Raw genomic sequence first — 14006 nt, forward strand, 5'->3', positions numbered from 1 at the left:
ACACACACACACACACACACACACACACACACACACACACACACACAAAACTAGCCGTGTGACCTTGTGCAAGTTACTTAACCCCAATTGCCCTCAAAAAAAAAAGTATAAAAAAAGAACCCCTAACTTAAGTCCCTTCTAGCTTAAAATCCTATGAGCATATGTGACCCCTCCCCCCTTTTAGATCCTTATTCAAAACATAAATAAATGTAAGCCTAATCTCACTTGGCTACAATTATTATTCTTGTAGAGAGGCAATGTGATATAATAGAAAAAATGCCAGAGGCTAATTTGGAAGACCTGGGTTTGAATCCCAGCTCTGACAGCTATTAACTACACATTTTTGCCACCTCTCTGAGTTTCAGTTTCTTCATCTGTAAAATGGGCTTGATCATAATTGTACTAACTATGTCACGGGGTGATTATTCCAGAAGTTCTTTTTAAACCTTAATATACTGTAAATTTGAGAAGTTTTTGTATTCTCTGCCCACTCATTACTTATTTACCTTCTGCATATATATAATTTTGCTTCAGTTTAGTATTTATGGCATGTGTGTTGTTTTTCTAACCAGACTGTCCATTATGGCAGGACAGTAACTTGTGTCTTCCATTTCTTAGTATAATATTCTGTAGACAGCAGGTGTTCAATAAATGTGTGTTAGATGCATAAATATTGGGTGAGATTTGGGATTTGTGTGACTTTAAGAAGGGAAGTAGTTTGGGAATGTTGGGTCATTTTATTGGAGGGAAGTTGTAAATTGTGTATTGTGTTCATGGATTTCATTGGTTGACTTCCCACAGTCAGCAAGAGTGATCTGGAGATGTCAGGGCTGATGACCCTGGAGCATGTTGCAGTGACCGTCTTTATCACCCATCCCCGTCGAGGCAGCTTGGAGCTGAAGCTCTTTTGTCCCAGCGGCATGATGTCCCTCATTGGTGCCCCACGAACCATGGACAAGTATGTATATCCCCAGATATAGCTCATTCCTACTGCCTCATCTCCCCTTTTCCCTCTGCTTTCTTTTTACAGCCCAGGAAATAATGTTTCTAGGAGAGAAAAAAACCTCCAAGAAGAAGTTATGGGTACTGCTTGACATGAGAGAACTAACTTGGCAGTGTCCTCAAGAGACAGACACATTTGGCTCGTGCCATCTGGAAACCATCAGCTCATAAATCTCTTTGTACAGGGGAAGGAAAGCCCAAGCTAGCCCTAAGTATACCACACTTGGGAATGCTTTAATGCCAACCTCTTAGAATCCCTCAAAATTGCCATCCATCTCCCACAGCCAGCAATGTTATATTCCATGCCGTGTGCAACAGGAACATAAAGCTTCTGGGGTGGACAGGTCTGTGCCCTGTATCCTACCCTCCCTGCTCTCCCTCCTCCTTTCCTTCAGAGATCCCAATGGCTTCAACGATTGGACCTTCTCCACGGTTCGGTGCTGGGGAGAACGTGCTCAGGGCACCTATAAACTTGTCATCAGGGATGTAGGTAAGCCTTCTTTCCCCCTCTTCTGGGGCCATGCCTGACACCATATGGAACTAGTCTGTCGGCATCTTAAAATTCCCTGAAGAACTTCTCCTCATTCCTCTTTGAGAAAACATAGGATTGCCAAGGGGCAGAGGTAGAAGACATGAGGGATACTTATTCAGGAGCTTAGCATAGGTCCACTTTGTACCTCCTCATACTTCAGAGGAGGAAGTAAGCCATTTCCTTTAATGACATATCTGTTCCTTGCTGAGACCATTTTTCAGGGATTCTCATACTCATTTATCTTTACACCCTCCCTAGCAGGCTGGTAGAGGACAGATTTATTATTCCCATTTTTATTGGAAAATGAAGTCTCTATATTGTGTAGTAACTAACTCAAGGTCATAGAGTGAGTCATAGTGAGCCCAGGTTTTCGTACTGTTGTCTCCAGAAGTCTGAAAGGGCAGAGTCCATTTCTTTTGGCATGGACGGTAGAGCAGTCATGGGCTCCTCTCCCTACTCTTCCCTAGGAGATGAGCTACTAGCGGCTGGGGCTCTTCAGCAGTGGCAGCTGACACTGTATGGCTCTGTATGGAGTCTGGCTGACATCAGAGAGAGGCAAAGGTAAGACTGGCCTTTTGGAGCAGGAAAGAGGGAGAAGCCACTGAACACTGCCTTTCTTTTGATCCCCAGTGCTTAGCACGGTGCCTGACACATAGTAAACACTTAAATGCTTATTGAACCAACTGAATGCCTGACATACTGAACAGGCTAGGCAAGGGGGCCCAACCTTCAGAAATGTTTGAGCTAGCAAATGGGAAGAGGGTCCAGAGGTGAGAGCAGCTGTCAACCTTAAGGTTTGTTCCTTCTCTCACTTGCTGTAGACCATCATTCTCCTCAGCTATAAGACAAGTGGAATGGTTGGGGTTGAGAGGTATCAGGGTGTCATTTTCAACTGAATTTTATTGTCTTCTCTCCCCCATAGGCAACTAGAGGATGCCATGAGTGGGAAGTATCTGCATGATGGTTTCTCTCTGCCCTGCCCTCCTGGGCTAGAAATCCCTGAGGAAGAAGGCTATACCATGACCCCCAACACCCTGAAGGTACCAGGGTTCAGCCAATCTCAAATTATCAACAGAAATGGATCTCCATTTATCAATCAGGGCGGGTTGATTCCCAGTTAGATTCAACGTAGTTTAGGGGATGGGGAAGTTGGAAATTTTAAGGTCTTAAAAATCAGTTCTGGTTAGAGTCTCTGTTCCACTAGCCCTAGAGTTCAGAAGTCACCTCTGTTTTGTCCAGAAGGGTTCAGGCCTTCATTAGGGAATTAACCCTTAACTGTCATGTTTGGATCCTCCAGACCCTGATGCTGCTGGGTTGCTTTGCTGTGTTCTGGACTATCTACTACCTGCTAGAAGTGTATTTGAGCCAGAGAGATGTAACCTTTGACCTAACCTGTGGAAGAGGCCGCTGCTGGTGGCTCCAAAGGAGCCAAAAGGCCATGGAGGAGGGGACAGAGCTGGAATCAGTGCCTCTGTACAACAGCAAGGACGCAGGCGAGGCCGATGCAGAAACTGAGGATCACCCTCTCGCTTCTGGCCTCCAGGCTCCTGATCTGTTAGATCAGAGCAACTGGGGCCTGATCCAGGACAGTGAGAGACCCCCAGAATTCCCCCATCAGAACCTCCAACCTGACCTGCTTCAGAGGGAGCAGGAACAACAGGTGTGTTGACCCAATGGCACTGAAGACTCAGGACAGAATTTGCACAGTCCAAGAGTCCTACTATCTGCTGAGGAGGGGTGGGAAAGAGAAGCACAGAGGAACTACCTTCACCCTCTTTAGAGGTTCCCAGGCTGAGCTAGGAGACCTAGAGCCAAGTCACACCTACTCTTTGCTTCTAGGGTACTGGGGAGGGGGGCCGGCCAAGAGATGCTGTCTGTCCTCCTCCCCCACACCACCCAGCTCAGGTACTTACACTGAGACTGAGGACCTCTCCTCCATAAGCAGGGGAACCCCTCCAAGGTATGTAACCCAGAAAAGTGGTGCCACAAACCCAGGTGGGAATACAGGACACACAAAGCACCACTCCCTCCTTGGAATCCCCCTCTTGGCAGAATGAAGTCTTTGAAAGATCAATTTGTGGCCAGAAAATACAGGAGACTAGCCACCGGCCAAGCAGGCCCTCTGCCTTTGTCTCTTTAAATAGCCTGGGGGATAAGGAAAGTGAGAGTCCTTACTGTGCCTAGGTGGGTACAAAAGGTACCTGCTACCACTAAAGGAGAATTTCAAAAGAAATGAGGGCACCTGGGAAACTGTTTGGGGGAAGATAAGAGGGTGGAGAAGGTGCAGAAATGCATGCTGGGAATGGCTAGGACCTTCCCTTAGGTGATGTCCCTCCACATTTTTTTAAAAAAAGAGCCAGAAGCAGGGGAAGACTCATACCCCAAAATTGCTATTCAAACTGCCACTCCCCCATCTTTCTTCTTGAAATTGGTACTTTAAGGCATCAACAGGGGAGGCTTAACCTGGGCCCAGGTTGTAGGAGCCTAGGGAACTGGCTTCTGCTTTGGGTAAGCTGCCTTCATTACCCTCCCCTAGGAACCCACAGAGAAGTTGGTCTCCCCAGCCCTCCTAGAGAAGTAGTATTGAGCTCCAAGCAGAGATGGGAATGAGCCAGGGAAGCAGTGGGCAAGGGAGACAAGTAGGCATTAATGGAATGTGTGTTGTGAGAGAACAGCTGAGGGCATGAATAATAGAGGGTGTTCCTCTCTGGCCCTGCAGCCCACTGTAGTCCTCTGTGAAGTGCCCAGGGAAGCAGAGGCTGGGCTCCTAGGGGATAATGGTATAGCTCTCAGGTTTTCTGTTCCCCCCCCCCCCCCAGCCTTGGCTGTCTCCCCATTCAGAGCTGGTTTGTTGGTTTGAAGTATTTTTTTAAGGGTTTAAATTTATTTTTTTCTTCTCACAGCAACATTTTGTTGTTTTTTTTTTCTGCATAGCTTTTCCACAATAAAAACCTACCTAGCCAACCTTAGACTCTGAGTTAATCTATTTATTCCCCAACTCCTCCCCATCCACTCATTCCCTTAGTTAAATTGCAGACCCATTGTCTGTACATTGATTCTTCTCTTCTTCCATCCTTCAGCCAGAAGCAAGCTCATGGCACCACCTCATCCTCTACCCTGTCCAGCCCTTCCAACAAGACCTTGTCTATAATTCACCCTAGAGCTGACAGGATGGGGTCTTAGAATGTCTTCCCCGTCAGGTACAAGACTAGAAAGGCACGTACCGTGTTTCCCCGATAATAAGACACTGTCTTATTATTTTTGGCACGTAGTAGGTTTAGTCCTTTCCCCCCCTGAACACTAAGTAAGAGCTTACCACAAATCAAGACTCTGCTAGCCAGGTGTGAGAAAAGATCAACAATATTTTTTCCTCTAAATTTTAACTCCCAAAATACCAATGTACAGAATGGGGAGGCAGGGGGGACCCAGACTTGAAGTTCCCTCAGTAGACTGTTGCTGTCAAATAGGACAGTGACTTTTCCCCAACCCAACCTCCCCCTCAAGAATTGGGAAATGGTAGAAGGTGGTTATGGAGATCGGGAAGAGGATTTGAGTTGGACGAGGGAAGAGTGCTTTCGGGTGGAAAGAGAGCTACCCTTAAGAGGGAAAGGGGGCTCAGAAGCTTGGCCAAGGCTGGAACTGCACAGGGCGTGGGGCAAGGCAGGCGAGCCAGGATTGCTGCAACCAAGGAGTCGGGAGGGGCAAGGAAGGTGCCAGTCCCCCAGCCCTTTAACTGATGATCTGCCGGGGCCGCCCATAGCCCGTCATGCCAGCCTGGGAGGCTCCCCTATTGCTGCCCATCTGTAGGCCGATGACATGCTTGCCCTCCTGGAGCTGGCTATCCGTGAATTCCCTCTTGTGCTCCTGGGCTTTCCTGGGTGCAAAAGAATAGGGTTAAAGGACCTGGATATATATCTTCCCACACCTTCCTTTCATTCTTCTGTTCAACTTCCATTACCATTTTTCCTCCCATTCCCTTTCCCATTTCCCTCCCTTCTCTCCATGTTCTTTTCTCTACTCTTAGAAAAAGAGCAGCCCAGTAACCAATAAAGGTGGTGGGTGTGGCTGTGGGGCAGGAGAAGGGATCAATTCCTGTTCTTCCTGCACTTTAATCCCATACTCAGTAACTTGGTTCTCTGCTTTAAACCCCTTCAGCTGCTCCCTCTCCAGTTGGTTAATATGTCCCACTCCTATACACCATCGTCTCTATAGTGCACAGAGCTATCTGAGGAAACCCCAGGAATTACATACTTCATGAACCAGTTAGGATCTCCACGGTAGTGGCCATCATTCTTGGTCACTGCCAGGCTTCCTAGTGCCATCAGAGTTCTCTGCACAGCTGCCAGGTCTTTACCTGAGGGAGGGAAGAGGGAAGGGGTAATGTTTCAAGACCTTAATGCAAATAACCAAAGTGGGGACAAGGGTGAGTCAACATTGTCCCAGAGCCTAAGATGTGATGAGGTCCTGCAAACAGCTCTCCTTGACTTTGCCCAACTTTCCTATCCTTGGTGCTATACTATTTGAAAGACCCTTTGTTTTTCTTTCTTTAGGATTGCAGTATTTCCATCTATTTTGTCATTTTCCTTCCTTTCTCTATTCCATGGCCCCAGCCTTCCATCTCTCTATCTATACAACCATAGATATCTTCATACCTTCAAAGAGGTCAACAGTCTGGAACATGTCAGTCTTGGTGACCCCATAATCCTCAGCTGCCTTCAGGAACTGAGCTACCTGTTCCATCTGCTTGAAGACCATGGTAGGTGGGTTCTCTGGTACCTTCACTGGCTTGGAACCATCAGGGTGCAGGCTATTTACCAGCTTGCTCAGGATCTGCCCAGCAAAGAACACAGTTCAGCACCCAAATTCAGCTCCAATGCCTAACCCCAGGATCTATGCCCCCAGCTTATAGTGCCCCTAAAGCTGCCTGGCCCACCCTGGTTAGGGGGTGATACTCACCACACCATTCTTTAGCCAGACTTGGAAGCCCAGGCGCCCTCGATCAGGACGGCCCACATCAGATCCACACTGCACAATGATCCACTCCACCAACCGTTCCTCCAGCTCATCATCATATTTCTTCTCAATTTTAGACTGCACTTCCCGGCTCATGCCATAGGAGGGGCCCTTGTTTGCCATGCTGGCTGACAGCTAGGGCCAAAAACAGGAGATGAAGGATGAGTCAATATCTCTGCTCCCTGCTTTAGTGACTCACCTGGTCCTAGGTAAGGTCCCCAGTCACTAGCATATTAAGACTCCTTGGTACCTTCCCAACCCTTCTATCTAGTGGCTCTAGGGTCAAGATATAATCCTCTCAGCTTCCCAGAAAATTAACAGAAGGATCTCTTAAGTGGCAAGAAATTGTGGAGGTTAGAAATTTTGAGTTGAAAGAGAGACTTAGAAACTATTTTAACCCTTTTGTTTCACAGATGAGGAAATAGGCCCAATGAGGAGCAAATGGATTTGCCCCATGCAAGTCACAGAGGTAGTCAGTACAAGAGCAGGATTCAAACCCAGATCCTCTGACCCCAAATGTAGTACTCCTTCTGCTATGACACACTATTCCCTACTTCCCCTCTAGTACTCTGGGTCCCAGCTCTAGAACTGAGAAAGAATCTGCTGCTGTTTTCCACATTCCAGTCCCAGAGCCCTCAGGCTATAAAAGGGAATTTTTTTTTCTTTCAAGCTGGGTGGAGAGCAACCCAGGCTAGCTTGACTTCTACTAGTGTTGTGGGCTTCTAGGTATCTCTTTACTTTGTTTATTGACTAATCTAGCACTGCCCCCATCTCCACCAGGTCTCAATTGGTTCTCTTACCACTGACCATCATTTCCATAACTCTTCCATCTGGAGTAGACTCCATCCATCTGGCCTTACCCCTGGTCCTAGGGGGCCTCAACAGGAAGCCAGGGATGGCTGGGACAAGAATGTGGGAACTTCAGATTCCTAGAGTCATGCTCAACCCAAGGGGGTGGGGAGGTAACATGAACCTTGAGATGTAATCATTCCAGGTGGGCACCAGAGAAGGCGTCCCTGGGAACTAAGGAAACCTTGGAGCCAAACGTCATGAGAAACAAATGGTCATATTGCCTAGAGCCAAGCTAAATGAGCAGATACTTCTATCTTCTCTCTCATCTGACCAACTTCTACTAAGGTGTTCCATCCTGTGGTTCTCTTTTTAAATTTACCCATGGCTCAAAAGTTGGAGCCAGGACTCCAGACCTCCCCCCAGCTTTCTACCCTCCCCCCAAAACTAGCCAGCAGAGGCCATCACTGTCTCACCCGGATTTAAAGCTACTTTAGGTAATTAAGGCAGCCAAGCTCCTGGAATATGATGTCTTTCTAGCAGGACTGGTGGGGAGCGTGACCAGCTTCAACTGGAAACTGACCCTGCTCATGGACTCCCTTCTCATTTCCTCAACTCACTCCTCAGGGTCCTTAGTGCTATGGCCACAGCACCCTAGAAACCAGAGCCCTTCTAAGGACTATGAGAGAGCCAAGAATAATCTGCCTCCATCCTCCTATTTCTTCCACCTTCCGACTACTGCCCTCCACACTATCTCCCAGAAATGAAAAAGGGCCTTGGGCTCAGGGCAGAGGCCTAGCCCTGGGAAGGTAGAGATGTTGGTAATATTGGGTGGAAAGAACAAGGCAAGGAACTGAACCTGAAAGGGTTAGAAGCGGACAAAATGAAAACATGACCCAAGGCTATAAGAGGTGTGGCCCTGTGCTCAGGTGCAGTTCGGAGGGGCTGCTGGTAGTAGGAGTATTAGGCTAGGAGTCTGGGTTTGAATCTTCTCCCACTTACTACCTATGTTCCCCTGTATAATTCATATTACTTCTCTAGGCCTCAGTCTTCTCATCTGTAAAATGAAAGGACTGCATTAGATGGTCTCTAAGATTGCTTCCAGCTCTAAAAATGTGATCCTAGGAAGTCAAACCTGACTCAGCATGGTGATGAGGATGAATGATTGAAAGCAGGTGGGATAAAGGGAAGAGATAATTGTAAGCATGCGTAAAGGCATTGTCTTTCTGCCAGTCTGATACTTCCTCCCCTTACGGGAGCCAGAACCCCACCTTGTCTGATAAATGCCAATTTAGGTTCAAGGCTCAGCCATTGGGATTTCTTTAGGTGCCCAGCCCTTCCCCACATTGGACAGAAAAAAGGATCAACAAAATGTTGAAAATGTAGAAAGGCTGCATACATGGTTCCCTTCCTCTCAGAAGAGCCTCCAACTCTGGTTTCCAGCTGCCTTGTCAATACCACCAAACAAGAGACAAAAGGATAAAATGAGAAGGACTTTAGATTGAGAATCAGAAGACTTGAATTTTAGTTATAAGATCATAGGAGTTTTATTTTACTGATGAAACTGATATCATGAGTGACTTAACTAGTCACACAGCTCACAAATGCCACAATCATTTCAGTTGTGTCTGATTCTTCATGACCCCATTTAGGGTCTTCTTGGCAAAAATACTGGAGTGGTTTGCTATTTCTTTCTCCACCTAATTTTATAGATGAGGAAAATGAGACAAACAGCGTTAAGTGATTTGTCCAAGGTCACATAGTAAGTGTCTGAGGCCACATTTGAACTCAGGTCTTCTTGCTTTCAGGCCCAGCACTAAGCACTGCACCACCTAGCTCCCCATATACAGTAAGACCCCCAAATCTCTTGACTTATGCTCTGGCCTTTTGCACTTACTGGCTGTTTAACATTGGCAAACCAGTTTTCTGTGGGCCTCAATTTCCTGTTCTATAAAATAGAGAACTGACCTAAGGTACTTCTGGCTATTAAAGTACAATGATTCTACGAAATCTGAGAGAATACTCACCTTTACCTCTATAAAGACATTCTACCAAAACCAGCACCTAGAAACCCCATCGATATCAGTGAATCTGAAAAGCAGACATATCTGCCCACCTCTTCATCTCACACTGGAACCAAGCAGGGTAGCAATATCTATTCCTTTTTCTAGCATCAGTCCCTACCTCCCCATCCAATTCCTAGAGAACCAGAAATCAAGAGGCAAGATAGAGATAAAGTCAAAAGCTAGAAATCAGTGCTACAGAATTTAAACCTGCCTTCCAGATCTAGCTCCTTCTTTTTCCCCCATTAATTTCTGAGACCTGCATATAGTAACTGGTGCTAAGTTAAAAGTCTTAGTACCCAAGCCTGGGGAGGTCAAATAACTTCATCAGTCTTCATTCAGTTGGAATAAGGGGAGTTCATAGAACCTTGGACCTTTCCACCTCTTTCCCCCTCCCACTCCATCATGACTTTTCCCATATCCAAAACTAAATATCCATATCCAAATTAGAGCCTTTCCCCCTATATTGTACAGTCTTTTCCTCTCTTCTCACAAAGCCCCCACCATCATTCAGTACACACTGATTAGATCATACCTTGTGCAAGGGTGTGCCAGTCACTAAGGGAGAGGAAATACAAAAGAAGGTATAGTCCCTACCCTTTAGGAGTTTACTGTCTATTAAGGGGAACCTAGGAGGTAGATAGGGCAGCCTAGCACCGTGATGGACAAACCTGACAATGCACATACCTGTAGCACTATAAGCCAACAAGGTGATTAGGGACGAGTGAAAACGAGGAAGCAAGGGTTAGAGGAAGGAAGTGTTCAACACACTCTCCCTTCTCAATTTCTTCCTTCCTTCTCTGCAGAGATTACAGATGGAGATTCCCAAGGAAGCTCTCTAAGGTCTGTTCTTCCTGAGAAGAAATCGTGGCAGCCTGTGTTTGCATATACTTGAGGTTTGCTTCTAATGTGATTTCTGAACATTTGAATAAGGCCAAATACAAACCTGGAGAGAACCCCATAACCAACTGGCAGGTTCTGTTTGCTTCCCCCACCCTTGGCCAAAGGAATTCTTTTCAATTGATATTCCTTTATGTTAGCCTTAAGGAATTGAGAAGGGACCAGAAGGACCCAAACGGAGGTTGGAGAAGGAGAGGATTTCCCTTTGATCCATTGAAGTCCCATAGGAGATAAGAAGTCACCAGGGCATTAAATAAAGTCTTCAGTCTAGTGACATGAGCCCATCTGTATCCAGAAGAGAGTAGCACATATAGGCACATGTGAGTCTAGAGTACAGTGGAATAGGCAAGCATCTCTAGATCCAGGGGACTATGGGGACGTGGGGGGGGCACAGACCACACACAATGAAATCTTTGCCAGGAAACTCACCAATGTCTTATACATAGTTACCGACAGAGGGAGAGAGCAAGAAGACTTTGGGAAGGGCTCTCGTCCCAGCCCAGCCCAGCCCCTTCCAGGCAAGTCCCACCCCACATCTGCCTCAGTAGCTGTAACCTCCTCGAATTGTTCTGTCCTTTCAGTCGTGTCTGACTCTTGGTCACCCCATTTGGGCTTTTCTTGGCAAAGATACTGAAGTGGTTTGCCATTTCCTTCTCCAGCTCATTTTTACAGATGAAGAAATTGAGGTAAACAGGGTTAAGTGACTTGACCAGGGTCATACACCTAATTACCTAGTCTGAAGCCAGATTTAAACTCAGGAAGATGAGTCTTCCTGACTCCAGGCACTGCACCACCCAGCTGCCCAGTCTCCTGAAGACAGGGTGAGTAAAGCTCTGATTTCCTTCCTGCTTTGGCACTATCCAAGTGGGGCAGGTGGGGGCCCCAGGCCACAACCCGAGGTGGAGCTGGCTGGGAGTCTCTGATGTTCCAGACAGGTGGGTCCCCCCACCCACAATCTGCACCTGGCCACACTGCTCACCTCCAGAAAGGCTAGGAAATTCCTCCACCCATACAGCCTCACTGTTCCCAGTGCCTCTACCCTGAACTTCTCTGTACACATGGATTCCCAGACACCTACTCACAGACATTCACTCCACATTCTCATGAGATCACACATCCATTCATCCTCTTGCTCCTTCCACTGCCATGACACCAGTCAGAAATAGCATCAGTCACAGTCACACTCCCAGCTCCATCAGTCTGTAACTGGGGCAGCAAATGGACCTTCACGTTCGCCCCGGTTTCCCAGGTTCACCTGAATCAGCAAATTCATCCCTGAAACTTCAGCCAGAGGCTGCCAGATCATATCCCATGAGGCCAGCTCAGTGGCCTGTTAGAGCTAAGGACTGGGACATTCCTATGGCAGTATGGGGGGATATAAGGAGCCTTCAGGCTCTCCCACTCCATCCATTATGCCAGTATCTATCAAGACAGAAGTATCTCCTTCCCTAAACTTTTTTTTAATGAAACATTCCTATCTAGTCTAAGTGAGATGTGTGGTCCTTCCCCAGAGCAGGACAGAGGACAGAGAAATTATCTTGAGGAAACCTTGACAACAGTCATCTGCTGCCTAGGTCAAGCTTCATCCATCTTCCTTGTCACTCTGTTTCCCCTCCTATCCCAATTACCCTCTTCTGGACTAGACCCAGCTCCCTCTATCCCAAGGACAAAAACACTTACTAGGAGTTCTCAGAGCTCGATGAAGCAATGATGTTTTCTGTGCCTAGGACACCAACAGACAGGACAGGGCGCTGGCTGGGCTGGGGGGTTTAAAAGGTTGGTGGCAGCCCAATGATGTCAATCCTCTCCTCTCCCTCCCCCCCGCCCCCCCCCTTACCTCCACCCTCAGACAGCCCGCCCCTCAGTTCTCTCCCTGCTGGGAGAAAACCAGCCCCTTCCCCACACCCCCAGTGACTCTCCACACAGGCTCCATATTTGGGGAAAGACACCAAGACCGAGCAATCTGCCGGGGGCTGCCTGAGACATTCCCTGCATGCTTGAGAGATGGAGCTGGGAAGGGGCGGGGCCAGGAGTGATGACAGAGAGCCGGGAAAAGCCTTTTATAGACAGGACTCTACAGGCTTCCCCCTCTCTCTGGATGGTGGGACTACCTCCCCCCCCCATTCTGTCGGCTTTTACCACTGCCCCTTGGCATGGGGGTGGGGTGGGGCCAGATGAGGGTCTGAGGGAGAGCAAAGAGATTAGGGGTTAAGTGGGTTAACTTCTCCTAAATCCTTGAGCAAAGGTCAGCAAATCTCCAGAACAATCCTTGGCCCCTGGACTTTTTCACTTTTGTTTTGGGAAAGGGGCTTAGAATTCGCTTGGGCTGAGGGGAGCAGGCAAAACCCCAGGTGGAGTACAACCTAGGAATTAGGGTGGGTAGGTATCAGGGCCATCCCCATTCTCCTTTGGGAGCATTTGTGGAGATATCCCCTCCACATTGAAAACAAAGGCTGGGGGCATGGAATTTAGGAGGTCCACAGCTGTTGAACTAGCCCTCTGCTCCCCAAGGGTACTTGCCCTGCACCCTGTCCAGGGTGAGTAGTGGGTGGTAAAGGGTTATCTGAGGTCCCCATCCTTGGAGGGAGTCATGAAGCTGCCCCTACAACTCTCCCATACACACACAATCACTTCCTCATCCAGGACATAAAAGGAACTTCACTCCATAGAAAGATCCACCACCATTTTCTGAGGCCCAACTTTGTTCTTGTCTCTAGAGTACTTGGGGATAGGGTGGATAGGGTATGATGTGAAACTTGTTGATAGAGAATATTGTTTCATCTACAGAACTCCACTAACCGGCCATGGGGGCCCCTTAACTTCTTCCCTGGCACTAAACTTTCACTGGACCAAGGCCATGGGACTATAAGGGAAATGAGTTTAGGCTCCCTGGAGTAGTACAGCCCAAGAGAGATCTGGGCATTGGCAGTCCCCTTCAAGAAGCTCTTTTCCCTCCTAGCACCTCCTCCCTCGGGGAGTCCTATGCCCGATTCATGCCAAAGAATGGGAAGCAGCTGTGCCTGCCAAGCTGAAGCAGTGAGCACATCAAGAGTGACACCATGCGGTTACTGAGATTTCATGCTGGGGCAGGCCTGGGAGAGAAATGGAGGGGTGAGAGGATGCTGAGAGAAGGGAGAGGTGCACCTTAGAAGTTATATGTCCTTCCTCCTCCTTCCCTCTGCCTCAGAATCACAGATCTTAGTGAAGCAGTCTAACATCCTTATTTTAGAGGGTAAATCCCCTGAGGGCAAAGGCCTTCACTTTTTCCCTTGGTATCTCTAGCTCTTAGCACAGCTCCCTATACAGAGTAGGTGCTTAATAAATACTGGTGGACTGCACCTGTGATAACTGAGGCTTGTAGAGATGGCTATTTACACATCAGACAATTGGCTGTTTCCCCAGGGGCCCAGACCATGCCTCAGTCACATGAGAAATGAAAGTTCTTGGATCAGAAGATCTACAGCTGGAAGGACTTGGGGGCTATTGAGTACAACCCCGTCATTTTTGCTGGGTTTTTGTTTTTATTTTTTGAAAAGGGAAGGTAGGGCAATTGAGGTTAAGTGACTTGCCCAAAGTCACACAGATAGTTTTTGTGTGTGTTGTGTCTGAGGCCGGATTTGAACTCGGGTCCTCCTGACTCCAAGGCTGGTGCCCTATTCACTGCATCACCTAGTGGCCCCTAACCCCCTCATTTTTACAGATGAAGA

General features: G+C 47.6%; 2 protein-coding genes across 2 annotated transcripts in view; one reads left to right on the forward strand and one right to left on the reverse strand.

The window, feature by feature from the left end:
• Window positions 1-4503, forward strand: part of PCSK7 (proprotein convertase subtilisin/kexin type 7) — a 31503-nt gene extending 27000 nt beyond the window's left edge. Inside the window, exons 13-17 of the mRNA XM_069080463.1 lie at window positions 802-958; window positions 1398-1492; window positions 2002-2095; window positions 2457-2574; window positions 2832-4503. Coding sequence (XP_068936564.1) covers window positions 802-958; window positions 1398-1492; window positions 2002-2095; window positions 2457-2574; window positions 2832-3203 — 836 coding nt within the window. The 3' untranslated portion in view covers window positions 3204-4503. The remainder of the gene's footprint in view (window positions 1-801; window positions 959-1397; window positions 1493-2001; window positions 2096-2456; window positions 2575-2831) is intronic.
• Window positions 4504-4878: 375 nt separating this feature from the next.
• Window positions 4879-12135, reverse strand: TAGLN (transgelin). Its single transcript, XM_069080464.1, has 5 exons — window positions 11980-12135; window positions 6491-6682; window positions 6187-6364; window positions 5786-5888; window positions 4879-5408 (listed from the first exon to the last, which is right to left on the reverse strand). The coding sequence occupies exons 2-5, from the start codon at window positions 6668-6670 to the stop codon at window positions 5264-5266; spliced, it is 606 nt and encodes a 201-aa protein (XP_068936565.1). The 5' UTR covers window positions 6671-6682; window positions 11980-12135; the 3' UTR covers window positions 4879-5263.
• Window positions 12136-14006: the final 1871 nt, after the last annotated feature.

Source organism: Petaurus breviceps, unplaced genomic scaffold (assembly GCF_028583685.1).
Source record: "Petaurus breviceps papuanus isolate PSGF00001 unplaced genomic scaffold, PetGlider_PUasm1.0 91133, whole genome shotgun sequence".
Taxonomy (NCBI): domain Eukaryota; kingdom Metazoa; phylum Chordata; class Mammalia; order Diprotodontia; family Petauridae; genus Petaurus; species Petaurus breviceps.